General features: G+C 36.3%; 2 protein-coding genes across 4 annotated transcripts in view; one reads left to right on the top strand and one right to left on the bottom strand.

Moving 5' to 3' along the window:
- The window catches only part of LOC128020845 (zinc finger FYVE domain-containing protein 16), a 29234-nt gene extending 8693 nt beyond the window's left edge, over positions 1–20541 (top strand). Inside the window, exons 5-18 of one of the 3 annotated variants that reach the window (XM_052607601.1) lie at positions 6871–7038; positions 10032–10171; positions 10256–10469; positions 11554–11676; positions 11752–11907; positions 13290–13514; positions 13635–13717; positions 14764–14868; positions 14957–15107; positions 16017–16097; positions 16189–16351; positions 16793–16898; positions 16980–17156; positions 18518–20541. In XM_052607601.1, the coding sequence (XP_052463561.1) occupies positions 6871–7038; positions 10032–10171; positions 10256–10469; positions 11554–11676; positions 11752–11907; positions 13290–13514; positions 13635–13717; positions 14764–14868; positions 14957–15107; positions 16017–16097; positions 16189–16351; positions 16793–16898; positions 16980–17156; positions 18518–18676 (2051 nt within the window). In that variant the 3' untranslated portion in view covers positions 18677–20541. Of the gene's footprint in view, positions 1–6870; positions 7048–10031; positions 10172–10255; positions 10470–11553; positions 11677–11751; positions 11908–13289; positions 13515–13634; positions 13718–14763; positions 14869–14956; positions 15108–16016; positions 16098–16188; positions 16352–16792; positions 16899–16979; positions 17157–18517 lie in introns of all 3 variants that reach the window. The other 2 variants (XM_052607600.1, XM_052607602.1) reach the window with 2 other exon arrangements.
- A 141-nt stretch (positions 20542–20682) lies between these two features.
- On the bottom strand, positions 20683–25398 carry ankrd34ba (ankyrin repeat domain 34Ba). The gene is made up of 2 exons (XM_052607606.1): positions 24824–25398; positions 20683–22990 (listed from the first exon to the last, which is right to left on the bottom strand). Exon 2 carries the CDS (start codon positions 22927–22929, stop codon positions 21286–21288), a length of 1644 nt encoding a protein of 547 aa, XP_052463566.1. The 5' UTR covers positions 22930–22990; positions 24824–25398; the 3' UTR covers positions 20683–21285.
- Between the last annotated feature and the right edge of the window lie 605 nt (positions 25399–26003).

Below are 26003 nucleotides of genomic sequence, written 5' to 3'. Positions count from 1 at the left end.
TCAAAAATTAAGTTGTACGTTTGAAGGGGTATTTCTGTTCCAAAAATACTCCTTCAGGTTTGTCACAAGTTTCGGAAAGTTTTTTTCGAGTATGGCTCTGTGTGACATTAGATGGAGCGGAATTTCCTTATATGGGTCCTGAGGGCACGTTTGCTGGAAGAGCGCGCGCTCCCGTATAGCAGAGCAGAGAGAGGCTGTGCACAGACAATCACTCATCACAGCGAGAGCGTCGCGAAATGTCACAAAAGGAGTGTGTTTTTGGTTGCCAGGGCAAGACAACCCTGCACAGATTACCAAAAGAGAAACAGCATTAAGGGACCAGTGGATGGAGTTTATTTTTACAGAGCATCAACGGAGTTGTGCAAGTGTTTGTGTTTGTTCCCCTGCATTTCGAAGATGCTTGTTTTACAAACAAGGCCCAGGTTGACGCTGGATTTGCACATCGTTTATTTCTTAAGGATAATGCAGTCCCAACGAAAAAGGGTCACGATCGTGTGTTGGAACCGCAGGCGGTGAGTAAAACTGCTTCAAATATCTCTGTGTTGTTAACTTAGCTATCAGCGTGTAAGCACATCAAGTAAACAACATGCGATGTTGTCATCAAACTGCACTTTCCACATGTACAGCTTAAAAAAAAAAAAAAAGACGACAAAGTGGAACTTAGTCATTTTCCAAAACCGCTAAGCAAATATATACAGTTTCACTACATACCACATAGAGACGCCTTTGCTGATGCTGCTCTTGTTCAATTTCAGCCTCTGGATCTGTGTCACAGCTTCCAGACTCGCTCAATACAAAATCCTACTCACGCTCGTGATTCTTTAGCTCCGCCCACACGTCACGCCTCTAGGCGCTCGTGTTTTTCCAGGAAAAATCGGTACAGACTATCTTTCTCTTATGAATATAATAAAACTAAAGACTTTTTGGAGTTATGAAGGATGCAGTACTACTCTATAGGTACTCAAGATTAACAGGATATTGAGTGAAAACCATAATTTCACCCCCCCTTTAAATGAGCAGTTTTAACACACAACACACACACAACACAGATGTTGCAAGTTGGCATGCTGACTGCAGGAAGGTCCACCAGAGCTGTTGCCCGTGCATTGAATGTTAATTTCTCTACCAATAAGCCGTCTCCAAAGGCGTTTCAGAGAATTTGGCAGTATATCCATCCAGCTTAACAACTTCCCACGTGTAACCACACCAGCCCAGGACCTTCACCTCCAAGATCCAAGAGACCAGCCGTCCGGACAGCTGCTGCAACAATCGGTTTGCATTACCAAAGATTTCCTGCACAAACTGTTAGAAACCGTCTCAGGGAAGCTCTGCATGCTCATTGTCCTCATCAGGGTTTCGACCTGACTGCAGTTCGCCATCGTAACTGACGTGAGTGGGAAAATGCTCACATTCGATGGTGTCTGGCACTTTGGAGAGGTGCTGTCTTCACGGATGTTTTCACTGTACAGGGCAGATGGCAGACAGCGTGTATGACATTGTGTGGGTGAGCGGTTTGCTGATGTCAACGTTGTGGAACGAATGGCTCATGGTGGAGTTGGGGTTATGGTATGGGCAGGTGTATGTTATGGACAACAAACACAAGTTAATTTTATTGATGGCATTTTGAATGCACAGAGATACCGTGATGAGATCCTGAGGACCATTGTTGTGCCCTTCATCCACGACCATCACCTCATGTTGCAGCATGATAATGCACGGCCCCATAATGCAAGGATCTGTACACAATTCCCGGAAGCGGAAAACATCCCAGTTCTTGCATGGCCAGCTTACTCACCGGACATCACCAGTTGAGCATGTTTGGGATGCTCTGGATCGCCGTTTATGAAAGCGTGTTAAAGTTCCTGCCAATATCATGCAACTTCACACAGCCATTGAAGAATAGTGGACCAACATCCCACAGGCCACAATCACCAACCTGATCAACTCTTGATTTCGTGTCGAATGAGAGACCCAACGTTACTTTCAGTTTCATTTTAGCCTACATGAATTTGTTTTGGCTTGTAGTTTATATTACTATAGCTTCTTATATTTTTAATTCTTGTTATTTTCTAAATACTGTTAATTTAAATGATTTGTTGTGGAGTTAGGGGAATTAAAAAAGCCTAGCTATGGTTACGGTGTTTATTATAATGTTCGTAAACATTTCGTGTCAGCATTAGGCCTATTTCTGAATGAAATAAAAAAGTGACTTATATGTGACTTTTCCCTCTCTCTAAAAAACTTTTTTTTATACACATCGTTAATTATGCAGCAAACCTTTTAAAATATTTGTATTGTCTTTATAAAATAACTTTAATTCTAACAAATAAGTTCTTGGTAAAAACCAACCAAAATGAAAACAATTTTGCTTATTTCTGCACAGGAGAGACTTGGTGCTCGGCTATCAGCCAAAATGAATTGAAAAATATCTGCAAAAATCGAATATCGTGCATCCCTACTTTTAATGTGTTTTTATTTCAGTCTGAATTTAGTCTAAACTAAATTTGCAGTCTAATATGTGATCCTGGACCAATAGCCAAAAAACATTTTATGATTTAAAATTATCGATTTTTCTTTTATGCCAAAAATCATTAGGATATTAAGTAAAGATCATATTCCATTAAGATATTTTGTAAATGTCATACCATAAATATATCAAAACTTAATTTTTTATTATTAACATGCATTGCTAAACATTTAAATATGATTTTCTCAATATTTAGATTTGTTTTGCACCCTCAGATTTCAGATTTTCAAATAGTTGTATCTCGGCCATATATCGTGCGATCTTAATGAACCATACATCAATGGAAAGATTTTTTTTTCAGCTTTCAGATGATGTATACATCTCAATTTAGGAAAATTTACCTTTAAGACTGGTTTTGTGGTCAAGGCTCACATATGTATCTTATTTAATTTCAGCTTTACTGCTTTTTTAGTTTCAGTTAGCAATAAAAACACTGGCTCACTTGCATCCCTTTTTAAAGAAGCAGATCCCCTACCCTTTTAATTTGTGTCCAACTTTTTTTGTGGACCAAACATCAGAAACTCTTTTATTTTTTAAGGGCTGATTTAATGGAGAAGAACAAGGCTTTATTTATTTATTTTGTCCTGGACAGTCTATAAAAAGAGGCTGGCACACAGTGTGTGGCCGAGCGTGTGGTCCATTTGCACATTAAAAAGCACATTCATCACAGAGCGTCAGTGCTGCAAGTCGCCAGCCAGCTCTCGCAGGGTTTGGTGCAGGGCTGGGTGGAGCCAGGGCACTGGTGCATGTCCTTGAGTGTGTGTTTGTGTGTGTGTGTGTGTGTGTGGTATAGGACCCACCTGGTGCAGTATTCGTGACACACTCTCTCTCTCATTCACTCTCCAGGTTGAGGAATAGAGTTAGAGACACACATAAACACGCACACACACACCCCTCGTCTTCAGATGGGGAGGGTTTGTCACTATTCTCAGCCCAGGGCAGCCATTTAATACGACCTCTGTGTGTGTGTACATGATGGACTGAGCTTGCACTCGCAGTCAGAGACGTTTGCCTGTCCCAGGACAGACGAGAACTCAGCGTGAGCTTGCGGAAGTGAGCTGCGCCCTGTCCGGGATGAGAGAAGCTCAAGGATGCGCCCTCAATCTCATTCATTTGCGGACTCTCTCTCACTTAACAGCAAGGGAAATACTTCCTCTTTTGCTCTGCGCTCACTAACACCATCCTGGGAGACTAACATGCAACCCGTGATTAACCTGGAAGAGAGTTAATTTAGGATGAGGTAAGCTTGGGATATATCTGAATTAAATCAAAGTCAAGCCCTCTTGAGGCTTGAGGTGTAATTGATCATTTTGTTTGGTTAAGTTTGTAACTTTTTTGCATCTTTAGTGAATTTCCACATGCTGAAGGACGTTCCGTCCTGCTGGTTTTTGGCTTCATTATTCCCATCTGTCTTGTGGTCGTAGCCGTTTTCACCATGAGCCAGCATATTTCAGCTCTTGTGCTTCTAGCTGACATGTTTGTGGGTGTCACAGGCAGTGCCAGTGTAATCAGGTCGATGAGCATCTATGAGCCTTAATCAACGTAATGCACAGCTGACTCATGGCTGGAGGAGGTGTCAGCACACTGGGCTGTGGCTGCACTGGACGTCCTGTTTCTTGAGTTCGGTTTGGTGGCTCGTTGCCCATCATTTTAATAACAAAAGTGCTATGATTGACTCAATGCTCTTGCTTGTAAAAGCTTGATGTGTTTGATTTATCCGAATGTGACTCAGTTAGATGAGGTTTGTTTTGTTAGTAGTGTTGTCACGATACTGGAATTTCAAACTTTGATATGATACCTTGGAAAATATCGATTTTCGATACCACAGAGAAAAAACTGCCAGAATTTTAAGGGGTATTTTTTTTATTTAAAGAAATATAACAAGTCTACGGAGACCTTGGCAATTCAATCGCCATTGGCTGGTACATTTTTTTTGTTTACTCACCAGACTGATATACTAATATTAATATAGTGTGTGTGTGTGTATGTGTGTGTATATATATATATATACTGTGTGTATATGTAATATACTGTATATGTTTTTAAAATTATTAAAACATGTATTAACTTTTTAACTGAAAGTAGACTCTTAACATCAGTTAGTCAAGCATTATAATATGAAATCTGGATAATCAAGTATTATTTAATGATAGAACTTTAGTAATTATAGTTAAAACTTGGTAACCATGTATGAATGCATAGACATTTTAACAGAATTTTGGACTGATGCTGGTGCTTTGTTGATCATTCAGTGTTTCTGAGGAAAAATAACAATAATACTGATAAGATGATGATGATAATAATAATACTACGAATTCTACTAATTAGAACAGTAATGGATTCATGAATATTAATCAGGTTGTCTGCGTTCGGTCAAACTGATTTGCTAAGTAGGTGAGCACCAGCCAATCAGATTCTGTTTGTGTATTAGTTCCACGCACTACTAAAGAACTGTTATTTTAACAAGAAAATGCGACAAACAATATTCTTTAGTGCGTACATGTAGCGCATCAATTCTGCATGTATATAAGACTCTCTTGCTCGCTCTATCTTTCTCTCTCTCTCACTTTGCGCGTGTGAGAGAAACGACGGCGAGTTACTGCGCGTCAATTGAGATGAACTGAGAAATATCACAGATCGCTTGAGTAGAAAGAACTCTGAAGCACTCAGTCAGAGAGTGTTCGGAAAGAGTGAAAATATATGTGCGCTAAACTTAAACTCGCCATCTTTCTATTCACTTTAGCTGTTTAACCAGAGCGAATGAGACGAGACGGGCACTGCGGTCATGTGTGGTGTTTGTCAATGTGCCTTTGGAAAGAAGTGAACGTGACAGCTCGGCTAGTACCGGTGTATCAGTACTTAAGAGAAATTAGTATTGGTACCGTTCAGATATTTTAGTATCGATATTTCAATAAATATCGATACAAAAATATCTGAACGGTACAAATACTAATTTAAATTTTTGAAAACACTAGTTGTAAGTCATCATTTGATTTACCACGTATGAACACCTTGACAACAATAGATATTATAGTGTACATTATATACACTACCGTACAAAAGTTTGGAGTCCGTAAATTTTTTTTTAATGCTTTTGCAAGAAGTCTCTTCTGCTTATCAAGGCTGCATTTATTTTTAATCAGAAATAGTAAAAACTGTAAAATTGTGAAATATTATTTACATTTTAAATAAGTGTTTTCCATGTTAATATGTTAAAATATAATGATCAAAGCTGAATTGTCAGCATTATTACCCCAGTCTTCAGTGTCACATTATCTTTCAGAAATCATTCTAATATGCAGATTTGCTGCTCAAAAAATATTTATTATCATCGGTGTTGGAAACGGTTGTGCTGTCGAATATTTTTGTGGAAACTGTGATACATTTTATTTTTCAGGATTCTTTAAATAATTGAAAGTTCAAATGAACAGCATTTATTTGAAATGTTTTTTTTTTTGTAATATATTAAATGTCTTTGTCACTTTTAATCAATCTAATGCATCGTTGTTGAATAAAACTATTAATTACTTAAAAAAGAAAAAAAAAAACTTACCCCAAACTTTTGAATGGAAGTGTATTTAAATGTATTTGACATTTGAACAGCTGCTTCACTGCATTTAAAGGGGCAGTTCGCCCCAAAATGAAAATGGTCAACAACATAATTTTTTCCAAAACCATTACTTTTTTTTTTTTTGTAATACAAAAAGCAAATCATGGTCACTTTTACATGAAATTAAAGCATATCAACCAGAGGTTGTCAGTCTCCAAAAAAGTACGATAAAAGTAGTTCATACTTGTCAATGTCCTATACTGAACATCATACTAAAGTTATTTGTGTGAGGAACAGATTGAAATGTATTCACTTGGCTGCAGTGAAGATTTTGAAGAGAAGATTTTCAATAAACATTGACCGTTCCTCACACAGAGACATGGATGGCACCACGCACGTCTACTTATAACTACTTTTATGGTACTTTTTGTGCTTAATTTCTCCTTTTGTGTTCAACAGAAGAAAGAAGCGTCAAGTAAAGTCAGATATTGAGTAAGTTATTAATGCAACATTGATGCAAAATTAACAAGATAATAAATTTTTTCTGAAGTATACACTGATGAATCGTTCATGAAACCCGGAGTTTTTATTAAGAGCATCATTTGCATTGCTTTTAATTTTTGGTGGCTGTTAATTAAAGTTGTTCAGAGCCTTTAATGTAAAACCTCATACATTCCTACAACATTTACCCAATGTACCTTTCTCTCTCTCATTCTCTCTCCCAGCATGACCTTTCATTCAATAGACTGAAAAGACTGATTTGGGAATGGCTGATTTTGTTTGTTGTATGCAGCTCAAGCCCATGAGAGAATGATGAGCCCTACTGGGCCCAGTCCCAATCCCAACATCCCATCAGAGTACTGCTCCACCATACCGCCCATGCAGCAGGCCCGCGCCGCCGGCACCCTCAACTCTCCCCCACCCACCGTCATGGTCCCCGTGTCCGTCCTCAAACACCCCGGTAATGATGGTACGCACTGCACTCTGAGCCAGAGTTCTAGCTCTCATGGCTATAAAACACTGTGACTTCCATTTAATATAGCTACTTCATGAAAGAAAGAGTGACTGCGTCCCAATTTGCTTGCACTTTATATCATATATTGAGCTACACTAGGTTAGCTTCAGTATAAACTGTTATGTAAAGGTTTGGGGTCAGTATGATTTTTAATTAATATTTTTATCCAGCACATTAACTTTTTTTTTTATCAGATTTGTTAATATTTGTATGCATGGATGCATTAAATATTTTAAAAGTGACACTAAAGACATTTCAAAAACTGCTGTTCTTTTATACTTTCTATTCATCAAAGAATTCTAAAAATATAAAACGTATCATGGTTTCCACAAAAATATTGGGCATCACAACTGTGTTCAACATTGATGAAATGTTTTTTGAACAGCAAATCAGCATGTTAGAATGATTCCTGAAGGATCATGTTACACTGAAGACTGGAGGAATAATGCTGGAAATACTTTAATTAAAATAAATACATTTTTAAATAGAAAATAGCTATTTTAAATTGTAATAATATTTCACAGTTTCTGTTTCTATAATATAAATAAATGGTGAGCAGAATAGACTTTCAAAAACATTATAAAACAAAAAGGGTAGTCTAGTAATAGAAAAATATTTTTTTCCTCTTAATCACAACAAACTTTAAACAAACTCTATTTTGTACACTGCTTTAAGTCCGTTCTTTTAGATAAATGTATATATCATAGTAGTTTTTATTGAATATTTTTGAATTGCTTTTTTATTTTCTGTTTTCATTCAAATTTTATTTATTTATTTATTTTTGATCATTTTATAAAGCAATTTGTAGGGATGCATCAATACTGATACTTGTATCAATATTGGGCCTGATACTGCTCTCCTGTACTCGTACACATTAAAAAGAGCAGTGCTGTGTTCAGACAAAGAAACACTAACAACAGAACAACATAGAGCAGAATGGAGTTATTAGATATTAAGAATGTCTATGAAGTTCATGTATGTAATTTATATAATGTAAAATTCTGTATTTACGCCTGTATAGTGGATGAGCATAAGGTGATAGGCAAAGCATGCTGAGTTTATTGAGCCTGTGCCTGCGTAGATGTGTGAGCTTGAAAAAGAAATATCTGTCTCACAGACATCACTGGAAAGTTTGTAGTTCAGTCGGATATATGTCTAAAGCAAGTAAATAAAACAATGCACAAATTTCTAAACTTACTTGACGGTTAGAAGAGAGAGAGAGACACTTCTGTTGCCTGATCTTCATTGCTGTTTGCTCCGTTAGCACATGCATCATTTGAATTTAAACTAAATCGTATATATAAAACAAACTAAAAATAATTGGTGCATTCACTACAATATTTATACATCAAGCATAATTTAGTGTTTGAATATTAATAGTCGACGAGAAGAATAAAAAATGTATTTAGTCGCAGAAAGAAAGAAAAAATCCACAGCAAGTGGCAAAGTCTCAGAGAGATCATCATCAGCTAATCTATGTGGTAATTACAGTACATCAGACATCCAAACGTTCGTTTCGTTCACCGACCTCAAATGTGTCTACTGAAACATGTTAGTTGTAGCATCATTGCATGACCACTCGCTTAAGCGTTAACTTAGAAGCGTGTGTGCAATTGAAGTGTTTAAGCAGAATGTGCAAGCTGAATAGTCGTGCGCTTACTTCATGACAGTTCACTTAAAGGAACCAGTGCAATAATTTGCACTTACCGTATTTTTCAGACTCTAAGTCGCACCTGAGTATAAGTCGCATCAGTCGTAAAATACGTCATGACGAGGAAAAAACATATATGTGTCGCACTGGACTAGTCGCATTTATATAGAACCAAGAACTAATAGAAAACATTACCGTCTCCAGCCGCGAGAGGGCGCTCTGTCTTCAGTGTAGACTACAGGAGAACTGAGCAGCATAGAGCGCCCTCTCGTGGCTGGAGATGGTAATGTTTTCTATTAGGGATGCACGATAATATCGGCACAACATCGGTATCGGCCGATAAAAGCTTAAAATGACCATTATCGGTATCGGCCGATATGAATATTTCTGCCGATGAGCCAAACCGATATTCTCCAAGTGAAATAATTGACCTGTTTTTCAGATGTGAATGTCTGTCTACATTTGTAAAACAATAAATTTATGGTAGAATCAGTACAGAAGAGATACATGGATTTCTCTTCAGTAAAATTAAAGTTTAAATATATCAGTATATATTTGTAAATATATCAGTATATATTTGTATATATATCGATATCGGTATCGGCATCGGCCAAAATTATTTAGAAAATATCGGCATATCGAATATCGGCCAAAATCCAATATCGTGCATCCCTATTTTCTATTAGTTCATTTCTCTGGTTCATTTCTCTCGGTTCATGTCAAATTAATTTTGATAAATAAGTCGCACCTGACTATAAGTTGCAAGACCAGCCAAACTATGAAAAAAAGTGCGACTTATAGTCCAGAAAATACGGTAACTTTAAATACTAGTAACTTTTTGCTTCTACAGAGTAATACATCTATGTAAAGTTTTTACTTTTATGTGTGTGCACTCACAATAACAACATAATGTTGTGCTTTTGTAAAATAATGAAAGAAATCTTTTCTATACCCAATATTTAAAAATGTATATATAAATGCAGTGAAAATACCGGTATCAGTATCTCAAGTACCAAAAAATGTAATTATCGGTGGATCCCTCATTATAGGTCTATATAGTTATTGTACATTATTTCACTTAATTTTTGTTACTATAGTACCTCAAGTTAAAAAGAATAATAATATGGCAACTAACTGAAATATCTGTAACATTTTTATATATTTTATTTCAGTTAACATTTATTTTATTTCAAGTAACAAACATTTTTGTATGGTTTTATATATTTTAGTTTACTTAACAACAACAACAACAACCCTTCTGTTTGTGTTTCTGCATTTGTTGTCGAAGGGTTTCCACGTGAGCAGAAGCACGTGTGGTTTGCCGATGGTATCCTGCCGAACGGTGAGGTCGCAGACACCACCAAACTCTGTGTACAGACCCGGAGATCCTCTCAGGAGTCGAGTCCTGTAACACCAGACCCGCCGGCGGTGAGACGGCTAAATCCTCTTAACTGATGCTGGAGAGAACTGATAATGACAACTGAAGTCATTAATTGATTCACTGCCTTTCAGCCCAATGGTGCATTTCCTGGCGAGTGTGATGAGAGCACAGGAGGAAGTTCTGACAGCGCTGCCGAGGCGAGCCGCCCGCCCATCAGAGGCCCATGGGACTACGGCCTGCTCTGTGCGCTGGGCAGCTGTGTGCAGAGAGCAGTCAGTCTGGTGCCGGAGGACGATGACGGTCTGCCTCCACTGCTCATTACCACAGGAGAGGAGGAATATGGGGGTGAGGACCATCATTTTGATAGCAGCTTCTTGTCTGAATGGTAGGACTAGGCAATCGACATCAATGTTAATCAAAAAACAAATCCACAAAATCATAAGTAAACTTTTGAGCAGGGCCAAATGGTGCCCTAAGCAGGATTGTATTGTTAGGCTCCCCTTTCTTAAATATGAGGATACAAAAAACTACTATAGAGGTAAAAATATGCATTGGTGTTGGTGAAAATATTTTCAACATTAAAACTAGTTTTAAAAAAAAACATTTCCCGGAATGTGACTGAAAGTGATACACATGATACCCAATTTTTACCTACATGATTGATAATTTATTTTCATATATATTTAAAAATGTATAAGGTGTGCATTGGAGTTGACACCTAAATGAACACATTACAGTTGTTTTTATGACTTTAAGTCATTCTCCTCAAATGCTATTGAGCTTCAAATTTGCATTTGTAAATCATATGTAAATTAGGCTACTTTTTCACAACCGAATGAGCTCAGTTTATTTTATCAAAAATGTAAAAGGTGTACATTATAGTTGACATCTGGATGAAGACTTTGTCATTCTCCTCAAATGCTATTGACGTTAGGAAAGTGTTTACCAATATTAAAAATTATACAGTTTACAATTCCTGCAGCACTTGTTAAATTTTTATGAATTCACTTCATTAGACAACTTTTTAGATAATAAATTTGTATTGAATCATAAAACACAGAATGCAAAAAAAATGAATGGGGGCCTAAATTAAAAGGTATTTTTTTTAATTAATTTATTTTTTACAGTATCGTCCAGCGCCACTAAACAGGTGATTCTTAACCAGAATCTTGCTGCTTCAACAACACGTTGGAGATACTGTGATAAATAGATGAGAACTGTTTAGGAAATTCATGCCCTCTGTTGCAACACTTATAATCTTATAATCTCTCTAAATAAATCCATGCTCTGTTGATGAATGCAAAATACTATTTACGTTTAGAAGTCAGTTGATATCCTAATTGCTGGTGCCAATTTGGTAGTTATTTTGTGACTGATTCTTCATGGTGTGATTTCTGTAATGTGTAATTTCATTTTCATTTCGTTACAGATTTATTAGTTGAGGAACGTCCTGCTGCTTGCCAAATATTGCTGCTGTTGGAAGAGGGAGGCCCACAACCTCTGACCTTCGTGCTCAACGCCAATTTACTGGTGAACGTCAAGATTGTCACATGTATGTTACCTTGTCTCAATCTGAATGAAACATCTGATCCTGTCCAGCTTGTTCAACTCTCTCTGTTTGTTGTAGATGGTGGGAAGAGGTGCTGGTGTCTGAGCTCTAATGGTCTTCAGGGAGTGGGCCAGAAGGAGCTGGTGTTTATAATCGAGTGTCTCGTAAAGGAGAACAGCCTTCCTAAAGACCTATTCAACCTGTATGTTAGTATCTATGAGGATGCACAGAAAGGTACGTCACACAAAACACTTCACACTCCGGGCAAAAACATTGTGTTTTTATGCACTGGTCAGTTTTGCGATGTGTTGTTTAAGTGTAGTGAAAAGAAGACATCCAAAATAACTTCTAAGTGTTTGTTTGATCTATTTGTGTCTGTACATTTTAATTATAATACATATTTTTAAAGGCCGTTTTCTCAAAATAGGTATTTGCTCCAATTCAACAGCAGTTGCTTACACCAAACTTTACAGTTTTTATACAGCATTTTATAGCTAAATCCATGGTGATTTTTTTTTTTTTTTTTCGGCATTTGACTTTTCTTTCTAGAATAAATGTACTTTCATAGTAAAAAATAATATTAATAATAACAATAATGCAGCTTATTAGATATTACTTGTAAATATTATTATTAGTAGTAGAAGTATTATATTATTATTATTATTATTATTATTATTATTGTTAAGGAATATCTTACAACACTGATATATTTCATCCATGTTTGAATTATTACAGAATACAATTTCTGTACTGCAGAACTTAAAAAAAAGTGGATAGGTTGGAAATTATATTTTTATATTTATTTATAACTATTTAAAAATCTGAGGATGCAAAAAAAAAATCTAAATATTGAGAAAATCACATTTAAAGCTGTCCAAATGTATTTTTAGCAATGCATATTACCAATCAAAAATTATGTTTTGATATATTTACGTTAGAAAATTTACTAAATATCTTTTTGGAACATGATCTTTACTTAATATCCTTTATGATTTTTGGCATAAAAGAAAAATTTTACATTTTGACCCAGTGATACAATGTGTGTGTGTATATATATATGTATATGTATATGTATACACACACACACACACACACACACACACACACACATTTTAATGTTTATATGTTTACGTATTTTTGTATGGACTAAATTGTTAAATCGGCTTAAACAACATTTTTGCTAATAAAAATCAAAAATCCCCTTTGAAACAACCTGTTCTGAAATTTCAGTTTCTATAAAATGCATGCAAATTAGTGTCTATTTAATTAGTTAATGCATCATTTGCGTATTTAAACATGTCATACAAAAGCACATTTGCAATTATTATTAAAGTACTGTAATCAGTCAGCTGGAGATGTATGATGATATCGGTTCTTAAAATCTTTACCCTATTCTCCTCGTCGTAATTTACTTTTTCATCACTACATTCTTAGAAGTAAACCGTTATTTGTTTTTACTACTGCACTGATAAATTAATAGCCAAATAGATTTATACCAGCAAAATTGTTGTTGAATGATATTTGATCTGTTTCACAAAAACACAATCTATTCAGGATGTAAATGAGTTATGTTTATATGGCTCATATAGTGTTTTTCTTATTTTTCCCCACCAAAGGGAAATTCATCGAGCACCTTGGAAATCTAACGTTCACTGACAGTTTCCTGGGCAGTAAAGATCACGGCGGCGTCCTGTTCTTCACTCCAACCTTTCAGCCACTGGATGGTCTTGCTCTGCCGCCGGTCTCGTTCCTCTGCGGTGTTTTGATCCAGAAACTAGAGGTTCCCTGGGCTAAAGTGTTTCCCCTCCGACTGCTGCTCGCTCTGGGGGCACAATACAGCGGTGAGCCCTCACTGAAACATCCTTTAGTATAAAAGAGAAGACTGTGTTATTATAATATTGCTATTAAAATATACAAAGGACCACCTCCTTCCATTCAAGATGTGTTGTTTATTTTTACAGTGTATCCCTGGCCTTTGGTGAGCGTGCGTTTCCGTGACTCAGTTTTCAAAGAGACGGGCCACACCATCATGAATCTGCTCACAGTATGTGTTCACATTTAACCCTAAAATACTAGGGATGCACGATAAATATCGGCACGATATTAATGCACATCTCGTCAGTAAAGCCAGTTCTGTAATCAGTGGTAAATCTATCATTATATACAATATCTAAACTTTAGGTTTATTGTGGTTTCAGTTAAATTTATAATATGTGATTTGCCCTGAAAGATTTTAAATGAATTCCAAAGATGTAGTTTGGTTGAGCTGTTTTTCCACTTTTCTAACTAGAGTCTCGGGTTCAGCTCAGAACAGATAATGAAGGAGATTAGAAAGCAATAAAGACTCAAACCCGAGCTCTGAGCCAATTTCTGAGAGTTAAAGAGCTTCTTATGGCCAGTTTTCTGGATTTTTTTTTTTTGCATCTAAATTGGCTTATTACCAGTCATTCTACTTTGCAGATGCATTTTAGTATGAAGGTAAATGTACACACGTTATCAAGTTTTAACTTTTGGCTTTCTAACCCCAATTCCTTTGTTTATTTATGGCTTAAGATTTGTATTTTTTCAAGCTGTTTAACCTACATTCAAAATACTTTTAAGTATATTCGCAATGCTACAATAGACAAAACAATCTAGGCATGTTTTTCCTCTGTTTTAATTGATTTAACAAAAAGGAATTTAACAATGTTTTAGTTATATGCACCAAAACATTACATAATACACATAACACACACACATTAAAGGAATAGTTCACCTACAAATGACAATTTGCTGAATATTGTTTTTTCATCAGATTTGGAGAAATGTAGCACATGCTCATCAATGGGTGTTCTGCAGTGAATGGGTGCCGTCAGAATGAGAGTCTAAACAGCTGATAAAAACATCACAATAATCCACAAGGATCCTTTGATGAGCAAGCAATGCAATGCTAAATTTCTCCATATCTGTTCTCTTGAGAAAAAAAAAACTCATCTAGATCTTGGATGGCCTGAGCAAATTTTGGGTGAACTTTTCCTTCAGCGTTAGGCGTTGTATCCCCTTCTCCTTGGTATCCACCTTCATTCTTGTGTTTCTTTGATTCTGACACAGGATCTGAGGAACTACCAGTACAGTTTGCCGGTGGTGGAAAGTCTGCGAGTGCACATGGAGTTGGGCAACATCTACATCGACATTCCCAAGTCCAGGTTTAATGAGGTCAGAGTTATATTCGAATCGTGCGGCAGTCAGGCTTCACTGTTAATGTGTTGTTATTGAATGTGTTGTATTGTTCTGGCTGTTGTAGATGCTGAAGGTGGTGAACTCCTCTAATGAACACGTCATCAGTTTCGGTGCCTGTCTCAGCACCGAGGCTGATTCTCACCTGGTTTGCGTGCAGAACGTGGACGGAAGCTACCAGACACAAGCCAACAGTAAACCAGGAAAAACCAGGAGAGGTTTGATTGTCACTGCTAATAGAGCTACAAAGCTTTAATAACTTTGTGTTTTCTCTTGAATGTCTTAAAACTATTTTATTTTTCAATCAGAGGGACCAACATTTAAATCATTTCAAGGCATTGTAGTCAAGTAGATTCAAATGATTTAATGCAAAATCGAAAAATCATGTGAGAAAGTAATCAAGGCATGTTCTTCCTATTGATTTTGATTGAAGTTACAGAAAGAAAAGTGGTTTAATAATTTTTTTGCACCAAAATAACATTAGATAAAATGGATTATTTCAATTACATATATTTTTGTAAAATAATCTTACTGTTTTTCTTACCGTTTTTGACTGAATTTACACAGGAATTTTTTTTTTTTTTTAGATATACACAAAAATAATAATATATCATAATACACATTATTTTACCTACATATACTCATGTTTTCTTATGATTTTTGACTAAATTTACACAAAGAAAAAAATTTATTCAATCGTTTTTATTTATATACACAAAAATTATATTACATAATGCACATTATTTTACCTACATATATTCGTGAAAAATAATCAAGGCATGTTTTCTTACTGTTTTTCACTGAATTAACACAGAAAAAAAGATCTTTAATCGATTTAATTTATATGCATACTAATATTTAATTGATTATTTAAACTTACCAGTAATAAATACATTTTTATCTGAGGTGATATTAAAACATGTTTGTATTTAGGCTGTGATACTTGCACGTTGCAAAACAAGGAACGATCACAAAACTAGTTTAATTTGATCAAAATCTTTAGGACAAACCAAACTTTTAAATGTACAATAAGTTTTATTGTGAAATCACTTAATTTGTTTGATATGTATAATACTTATGTAATATAATAAGAGGATGTCTCAGCGAACCCTATCTTTCTTTTGCAGTGACTGGAGCTAGTTTTGTGGTTTTTAACGGTGCTCTGAAAGCCTCGTCAGGATTCATAGCCAAATCCAGCATCGTGGAGGGTAACGCTGTCACACTAATCATTTTCAAACACTTCCTCAGGTCAATACTCTCAAAAAGTTTTATCGTCAGACTGTCCGTCTTCATCTTTAGACGGGTTAATGGTGCAAATCCCTCCGGAGACCATGGAAGGTTTGCGACAGGCCCTCAGGGACCAAACCGACTTTCAGATCCCGTGTGGAAAAGCAGATTCGGATGAAACACGGGAAAATGTGAATGTACGCTGGGTGGACTGGACCGCACCGGTCAACACTGGGTACACACAATTTATCATCCACATTAACACTACCAAAAGATTTTCTTACTGCTTTTGAAAAAAAAACTCATCTGCTTGCTTAAGGATGCATGTATTTGATCAAAATACAGTATAAACAGTAATATTTTTACAATTTTAAAATACAATATGCAGCCTTTGTGAGCTAAAGACACTTAAAAAATCTTAAATATTCCAAACTTAGTGGCCAATAGTGTACGTTCTCATCAGATGCAGGTTTGGCATGCCAATACTGTACTGAATAACCACTTTACTGAATGATAAAGCTCTATTGATCTATCTGGCCAATAATGCAAGTGACCTTGAATGTTAGATGCATTAATTAAGCACTGTTTAATATTCATTCTTTCAGCTTGCTTTGACTGTTAAGATGCTGTGTCAGGTCAAAAGTAATTCCTCTAAGACAGTGTAACATGTTTGCAGAGTCATCAGTCCGGTGGATGGCCGGTCTCTAGAGGGAGTGTCGAGCGTCAAGATTCAACAGGACTCAGAGTTTGAGATGGACGGTCAAACCATCAGGTGTACTGAGGTGTGTAGGCATGATGCCTGCAAAAGGAGGAGGTTTAGTGATGTCTTCTCTGCTTGAATCGTGTGTGATCTCTCTCATCAGGTCTTCTATCTGCTGAAGTCTTCAGACGTCTCTCTGTCTGCCGTCTTCACGTCATCGGCTCAGTTTCAGAGAGAGATCGCCACGGCCAGCTGCGCTGCTCTCTGTCCTCACCTGTCTGTGCTCATGGCCAATGGATTCAACTCTCTCGCCCTCCGGGTCTCCACCGACTCAGACATGGTCAATTATTAAATCATTTTCCAATTTGAGATCAAAATTGCATGGTTGTTCACAACAACAAAAAAGATTTAAGAGCTTTTGTGGTTTTCCGGCAAGATAAACGTTCAAACTACTTTTGAAAATTGGTAAATTAGCACTAGGAATAAATATTAGTATTGCAATTTTAATATACACTACACTACCATTCAAAAGTTTGGGATCAGTAAATAAAATAAAAAAAAATAATTCTTCTGCTTATCAAGGCTGCATTTATTTAATCAAAACTACAGAAAAATATAGGTAATATTGTAAAATATTATTACAATTTAAAATAAGAGTTTTCTATTTTAATATACTTTTAAATGTAATTTATTGCAGTGATCAAAGCTGTATTTTCAGCATCATTACTCCAGTCTTCAGTGATCCTTCAGAAATCTTTCTAATATTCAGTAATAATATAGATATTTATAATATAGATATTTGTTATATATATATATATATATATATATATATATATATATATATATATATATATATATATATATATATATATATATATATATAATTAATTTATTTATCATTATTAATATCTTTTTCAGAATTATTTAAATATTATTATTTTCTTTTTAAGAAATTAATATTTTTATTCAGCATGGATGTGTTAAAATGCTAAAATGTGATTGTAAAGCCTTATATTGCTACAAAAGGTTTCTGTTTTGAATAAATGCTAATTTTAACTTTTATCAAAGAATCCTCAAAAAAGTATCTTAGGTTGCAAAAAAATAAATAAAATATTAAGCAGCGAAGATAGGTCTTAATAAAAAAATATTGCTGATCTTACTAATATTAAGTACTGTAAAAATACAAAATAATTTACATTACTATTGTAAAATTGCGTGTGTGTAATATTAGTGTAATATTAGAATTGTAAATTGTTTTTTAAATGTTATATTTGTTCTTAAATACTTTTATTTTGTACTGAAATATTTCAGTAGTATTTCTTATTTTGTTTAGTTTTAAGAAATAATAACACACAAAATAATTGATGTTGAATCAAATTGATGTTACAGTCATATTCATATATAATCACAAAACGTTGGTTCAGATTACGTTGCCCTTTAAACAAACACAGCAAACCTGAAGCCTTTTTTCAATCACATTTACATTCGCAATCACAATATTCATCAGAAAAATCTAGAAAACACTTGAATCACACAGTTGTGAGTTTGCGTCTGTGACATAAAACGATTTACACTGCTGCTTTTTGGGAAGCAATATTCACAGGCATCACTTTTTCTTTTATTAGCAACTCCCAAGTCACTATAAAGTAGATTAAATGCATAAAATGCATTTGTAAGCGTCTGATTGTTGGGTTTTTGTAGGTTGAGTACCAGGCTGGCTCCGGTGGCCACCTCCTGCCTCAGAAGTATATGAATGATCTGGACGGGGCTCTCATTCCTGTCATCCACGGAGGAAGCTCCTGTGTCCCACATCAGGCCATGGACATGGAGTTTTTCTTCTACATCTCTCTGAGCATTTGAAAGCTTACAAACTTTGCAGCCATTGGGATCTTCACGATTGGTGCCAATGAATCACAGACTTATCTGACAAGGTATGGAGAGTTTGATGCATTTTCAAGGAACTTCACTGAAGTGGAACTATATTAGCGACCCTTTAGAATAAAGCAGAGGTCAGCAACATAAATAAAAACCTTGCTGTGCTTCTTCCTGTTTCAGTGGATGCTGGTTGATGAATGTTGGTTTGAATGCGAACAGAATTGTTTATGTATGACTATGATGTATGATATACTGATAATTATAATCGTTACTTGATTGCACATACGTAGCGACCGAGCATATGAAGTGCTGCATTTCTTTATCTCTGTTTTTCTGAGCTGGAATCTGCAATGTTTTTTTGCCACCCGTCATAATTTACTGTTACCTTGTGAAGTAGCTTCATGTGGATCCATATGAAGGTTTTATGTACTCATTATTGTACTTTCTAAGTACTGCATCTTATGGGTAGCCATTGTTCTCAGTTTGTAAATACACCTCAGTTTGATCGCATATAGACTGCTAATTCGATTATGCTTAAATACTATTTTTGGAACAGACAGTTCATGTGTTGATTAAAGGCGATATTTTTGATAGGGCATTGAAATTACACATCAAAACTCATTCTGCAATTATAATCCCAGAAAAAGCTCATGAAATGCATTTTCACATCACATATATATATAAAAAAGAAGAATTTAGAGTAAAGAAAAAGGATGATGGGATCGCTATGAAAAGATTTGCTTGAACATTTATGTAATTATTTTCACACTACTGCATTAATTAAAGAAAAGGTCATTTATGGAGATCTTTAAATGGCTTTCTTTTACTATTAGTTCATTTTTACTGGACAAACTGAAAAAGCCCTGTCTGTTAACACTACAAATGTGTTGTTGGTGTGTCCAGCCAGGAACTGAAAAATCCTTAGAGCTTTGAATGTTGGCGTAAAAAAATATCAACACATCTAAACACGTTTTTTTTATTTTTATTATTATTTGGTAATCCCACCGTGATAAAATTTAATAAGGCTGCCAAAGGTCCTTAATGTACTACAGATATTAAATATCTGTAATTTTTAATGGATTTGACAGATTGAATCTCTGTTCTTATAAAATATGCTGGATGGTGTTTCTGAATTAAGTAGCCATTTTATAAATGCAATAACCTTTAATTCTTTCACTAGACTGTGATACTTCATTTTTACATTCAGCTTAAAATGTACTTTAACCTGCAAAACAAAGCTTTTCCCCCTCAAATGAATTCTGACACCATTAAACCATTCATTCTTAAATTATGCATCTTAAATTCATTAATTTGCAAAATGCACTTTTACTGTCATCAATGAAATTAAATACAGGACGAGTGATTGTTTATTTTTTTTATTTTTTTTTTTCTTCATAGTGATAAAATACAACATAAACAGTGTTGAATCAGTTTATTTGATATATTGACTGGTATTTTTAAATAATCTGAAGGCCTCTATAATTCTGTCATAAGCCAAATACAAATGTTAAGATGAAATAAAGATGATTGTTGTGGAAGGATTGAGATTAAATGTCTGTGAAGTTAATTAAGCATTTTATAGACATCTCAGATCTTCTCCCATAGATTTAGGCTTTGTGGAATATTTTGGGAGTTTAATTATTTTCTCACCGTTTCTGATTAAGTCATCACAATTAAAGTATTTTTAAGCTGTAAAGATGTATCAGTTTGCATAATGTATATCTATTTATTCTTGAAAAAACAGATTTATTTGATGATTTGTCTGGAATGGGACCTAAGGATGTTCTTCAAAACAACATTCATTTCTAATATGTATCTCATGTAGAATAAAATTTTGATAAATATACAAATTCATTGTCTCACGCTCATTCATAACATGTTTCTAACAGAAGTGTTATATGAAGTGAGGTTTTCTAAATGGGTGATTTGCTGCAAATTTACTGCTCACATTATAGTTGTTGTAATTTATTATTTTTTAAGACATTGTGAACATCAAACACACAACCAAAGGTACAGTATGTTCCATACACAATGATTCAAATGTATTACGAATGAATCTGAATGTCTATGCCAGAAATGCCAGCAGTTGAATGGTGTATTTTGAGTCATTTTAATGTTTTTGTGTCCTGTTTTCTTAGCTATTGAAGCTCTAGCCACATTTATAACCATTTGTTTTTAAGTCAAGTCGTATTTGACTGTTAAGGTGCCGTCACATCAGTGAAATTTCACATGCAAAAAAATAATAAAAGACCATTGTCAGCAGTGCAGAGATGTATGAAGCACTGCTTTCACAGAAGTCACTTTCATACCAAGCAGATTTACGTAAACTACTAGAACATGTGAAATCTGTATAAAGTAAATATTTACGTGAAACTCACATGCCGATTCCTATAGGAATTAATGGATTTTGTCCATGAAATTTCTAAAAGCAGTAGTTAATGTGATCTCACCTTAAGGATTCTTGTTTAAAATAGTTTTGGATTAGATTTAAGAGTATAGATGTTATTTGTTTCCATTTCAGTGACCAGCAATCATTTGGTGTCGGTGCGAATTGATGCCTTTGTAATGGTCAGAATGTTTATAATGGCAACCATTCAGTGTCCAAAAATTTCGGTGAAGTCACCGTGTCGCTTGAGCTGCTCCGTTTGCATGGAGTGTCTTCTCATCAACATCCTCCTGGTCTTGGGATCCTTTGGAAAACCCGCAGGAGCCGAGGGAATGTAGGGCTTTGTCCCGGCCGCTACGCCACATACCGCTTTGTTGCCGTTGTTGATGCTGCTTGGATTGCCACTTCCAATGATATTTGGGATTGGTGCATGCTGGTTCAGCGGAGGGAGGAAACCAGCTCGTGGATGGGAGATGGGATCCAAAAGCACCCCCGAGCCCCAACGCTCGTAGCCGATGGGATTCCTCCTTTGCGACTGCGTCAATGAAGCACTCTCAAGAGATTCCCTGGACCCCACCAAGGTAGGAGAACGCGAGTTAGCAAGTTTTCTCTTCTCAAGCTGTCCTTTGCGGTCTTCTCGAGAATTGGCGAGGCTCACAGATAGTTGGGAATCAGAGCTGTAGTGGTCCATTCCTAGATTCCTTCTCTGGATGATGTTGCGCAGACTGGACACTGCCAAATTTGGCAGGGATTTGTCTGGGTACTTCTCAGCCGGTAAAGCTTCCGCGCTGCTTTTGCAATGAAGATTGGGATGGGATAAAGAGTGCAGGGAGGATAAGCTGTCAAAAGACATGTTTCGGCACAGTGCTCCTTCCAGTCTTAAACTTTCACCATTTCTTCCTTGTCGTCGAGTTTGACTCAAAGAGTTGGTTTCTTTCAAATCAACACTGCAATGCCGTGATAGTGGCGTGTTACCAAAAGCCAATCTGTTCATCGTGAAAGTCATTTCCTCTTCAGGCGTGATGTCCGGGAGTACCTCTGTAGCGGAGGTGCTGTTGGCATTCTGTTGGGCCAAGAAAGACTGTGGGATCTTCAACCAAGGCTCTGAGTGTAATCTTTGGAGATTGCCATGGATTTTGCTCAACCGACTGTTTACCAGGGAAACCTGGTGGGATGGAGAAGTTGGCTGGGAATTAGTCATGCTTCGGAGGTCCTGGAAGGAAAACATGTGCTCTGTTAAACTAGAAGAAAGAGTGCCCTGTGGAGATGTAGTGAGGAGAATGTCAGATGGAGAAGCACAGGGAACAATTGTAGGACTCCATTGTTCCACCATTGCAAGCGGAGGAATAGGTAAGTGCTGTTTCGCCATTTGCCTTCCGCATGCCAGTTTGTCAGGGGTGATGATGATGACCTCTTTTCCTCTGGCTTTGCAGGCATCCATCAAGATTTTCAGAGTTTCTTCATTGCTGGCATTGATGGCGTAAATCAGAGCCGAAGAACCGGTGTGGTCCTCAAGACACGGATCCGCCCCGCTACCCAAGAGCAGCGCCACCACCTCAGGACTGGCTTGCTCCAAACAGGCGTGCATTAGAGCCGTCTTCCCACTCTTGTCTTGGATGTTCGGATCAGCACCACTTTCAAGCAGGTACCTAACCATCTTCGGCTTTGAAACACTTTGGTGGTCCACATGCCTTGTCTTGCAGGCGACCATCAAGGGAGTTTCGCCGCACTCATTACTCTCATTAATATAAGCGCCTCCTTCCAGGAGTAGCCGTGTTAGACGGAGACGACTTAGATAGACAGCCTTAAGCAAGGAGTTGCCATCAGTGTTGACAACTTGTGGACCTTCCATCTTCACCTTTTTCACTGTGACTCGCAACTGATGGGGATCACGAATGCTGCCATGACAAAGCCTGTGAAGAGGGGAACAAGGTTAGATATTGCATGGTCTCTGTCACAATGGATGTATGGAAGACAGTCCATTTGAAAAAACTCTTCTTATAGAAAATTACACTCATTGCACCTGAATAATGGAAGTCTTGAGTAGCTTTGATTTATCTTATTGTGTTCGCCTCGTTATTAGATGCTTGATTCGTTGCAAAATAATGAAATTAAGCCAAATGCACTTTCCCAATCTGTTTCTTTACGCAGTCCTGCTCAGCAACAAGCTCCATTTTTGTAAACTGAAGCAGAGACCTTGGCTTTATTGTTTGCCGTTACTGCCAGACAACATTCTTTGCGCCGCCTGTCCTTTTCAGCTCGAGCGCAAAGCTTGGCCTTACTCGCACTTTCTTTAGGAACGGCATCTTTCTAAAGGCCATTGTGTTTGCCGTCCTTGGTGTTACTTTATATTAGAGCGCTGACACGCGCCTGCAGAACATCATGCCTCTGATTAGGGTTTATAAAGTGTTTTTGAATACATTTTTAGTCAACTGGAGAGATGGTAGGTGGTTATATAAAGAAGGTATAGATACTGTATTCAATCCCTACTTTTGAGAGATGTATTATAAAGAATGATTCCATGGTTCTCAACAGTGAATTAATTTTATCATAATTTTCAAATTTGCATGTGTTACAGTCAGAATAAACACATGCACACATTTTGATGTATCGACGCACATATTTAGTGTTATTGTGTACAATTCATGCTGAAAGAAAAAAAAACTGCTGGTAAATTTCACAATTGGTTGCAAAAAAAATACCATGCAAGACATTAAAAAAAATGTAAAATTTTGAAGTATAAAATCTGAAATATTGTTTTCTTGGAAAACATTCTCCAGTAATCTTAAGACTATTGAAAATATTTTTTTACAGTGTTAACACACATTCCTGGTGTTATTCTGTACAGTTAATTAGTACTGAGATAATTTCAGTTTTTTTGCAATCTTTCACCAGAATGCAATGCTTTTCAGCTGATGCTCATGTGCTGCACTCCTTTTCTCGTTGAATGTCAAGTTTCACTCAGAAATGTCAGGTTACAGAAGGAAAATGCTTGCAAATGGATTTTAATCACGTTGCATGCTGCAGGTGTTGAAATCAAAACCCCAGCTCTCTCTCAATTAATCCATATCAATACTGACTGACTGTCCAAGTAACAATTGCATTTCCTCGATGTGACAACAAGGGTTTGAGCAAGTTGTCATGAGCAGCTAGCACGCTGTTACCATGGAGGAAATGATGATTGGTTTTGAGTAGCTGTGACTTGTACCCTGTCAGCGATGTTCTGCTGAGCTGCTCAACTCTACTGGGAGCAGGTACAGAAGCGCCACCTTTGCACTTTAATTAGTCTTTGGAAATCCTTTCCAGTTGTTGTACTTAGTCTGAATTAAGAGAGAAAAATCTGAAAACCACTGCATGCCATTTGCTTCCATTCTTCAAGCTTTTGTAATGTACATGGAAAGCGTACGAAACCGCATATTCAGTATGCACTTGAGATTTTGAAGAGGTCGCAAAGTGTTTCTATTCTAAACAAGGTACAGTGGTTCAAAGCGCTCTCTGCTTCGTGCCGACTTAACCGATGAAACACGATAAAATAGATCTGACAATGCTTTAAGCGAAACTCGTTCAGTCAACTTTGTGACATGGGAATACAATTTTGTTATGCCTTAAGTCTGCATGTTATAAAAATGGTGGTATGATTATCATAAGCTGCTCATTTAATCATTAAATGTAACAAACTACAGAGTTGTGGTGGTGTTAATGCAAAAGTAAACAGATAAAGAAGAGAAAAAATTAATTGTTCTTACCGTGTAATCAGAAATTTCGACCGATCTGGATGGAGGCTGGAGTCCGTGATCACAGCTGCTCGTCTGTCTGTGCTGTAAATGTGTTTGACTGTGCTTGCATTGCAGGCTGACGCTGATCAGATCTAAGCGACAATGAGAAGTGCATGATTCACATGCTGAGAGAGAAACAGAGAGAGAGAGAGAGAGAGAGAGAAGCAGGAAAACATCAGGACTCAAAATAACCCTGATTCTCGAGAACCTCAGATACACATTTGGACCCTTTCAGAGTTTCAGAGAATTGATTTAGAAACTATTTAATCTCAAGCAATCTGAGGAGGCACAGAGGCAATTCGTTCAATGTTTTCTGTCTAAGGAGGCTCTGCCATGAAAGTGAATTCATTGAAACACATCCAGAAACGGTTTTATTTCGTATTTTATTGTGTGTGTGTGTGTGTGTGTGTGTGTGTGTGTGTGTGTGTGTGTATAGAAACTGGGTATAGAAACTTTAAAATAATCACATTTTATTGCTTTGCTGCCTGAAATGAAGACTGACACAGTTTTTGTTTTATCCAGCTGTATTAAGTCAAAATTTGTAAAGAGGGGTGATTCTTTACTATGCTCACTGTACATAAACACACACACACACACTTATATACAGTTATATAGATATTTAATATATATATAAATATAAATGGGATTTTAATTGTGTATGTGTATATATTTTGTGTGTGTGTGTATATATATATGTGTGTGTGTGTGTGTGTGTGTGTGTGTGTGTACACGCACATAAATAAAAAAATAAACTTTTTTTGTTTTTATTTATATAAACATTTTTTATGCATTTAAGCACATTTACCAGATTCTCATTACTGTCTTTGTTTTATTTTGTTTTTACTTTATTAGATAGCTACAATATTTTGATACAACAATGCAACCGTGCTTAATTTTCTTCATGCAAATCCAATGCAAACCTGATATTATTAATCCATTAATTAATTTTGCTGCTTGTAATGCATCATTAATCTCTGTTTTACTTCACTGTAGAGATCTTGAGTTTCACAGGGACCCTGCACCAAACTCCATCATCTGTGGTTTGTACATCTTGTGTTGCATGTGTGATGTCTCAGAACTCGAGTATGACCTGCAGATGACAGCACATTAAAATGTTTTTCAATGCTTTTGCGAAACAGGAAGCGACTCC

The sequence above is a fragment of the Carassius gibelio genome, chromosome A10 (genome assembly GCF_023724105.1).
Source record: "Carassius gibelio isolate Cgi1373 ecotype wild population from Czech Republic chromosome A10, carGib1.2-hapl.c, whole genome shotgun sequence".
In the NCBI taxonomy this organism is placed as follows: Eukaryota; Metazoa; Chordata; class Actinopteri; order Cypriniformes; family Cyprinidae; genus Carassius; species Carassius gibelio.
This window is presented reverse-complemented; position numbering and strand designations above follow the sequence as displayed.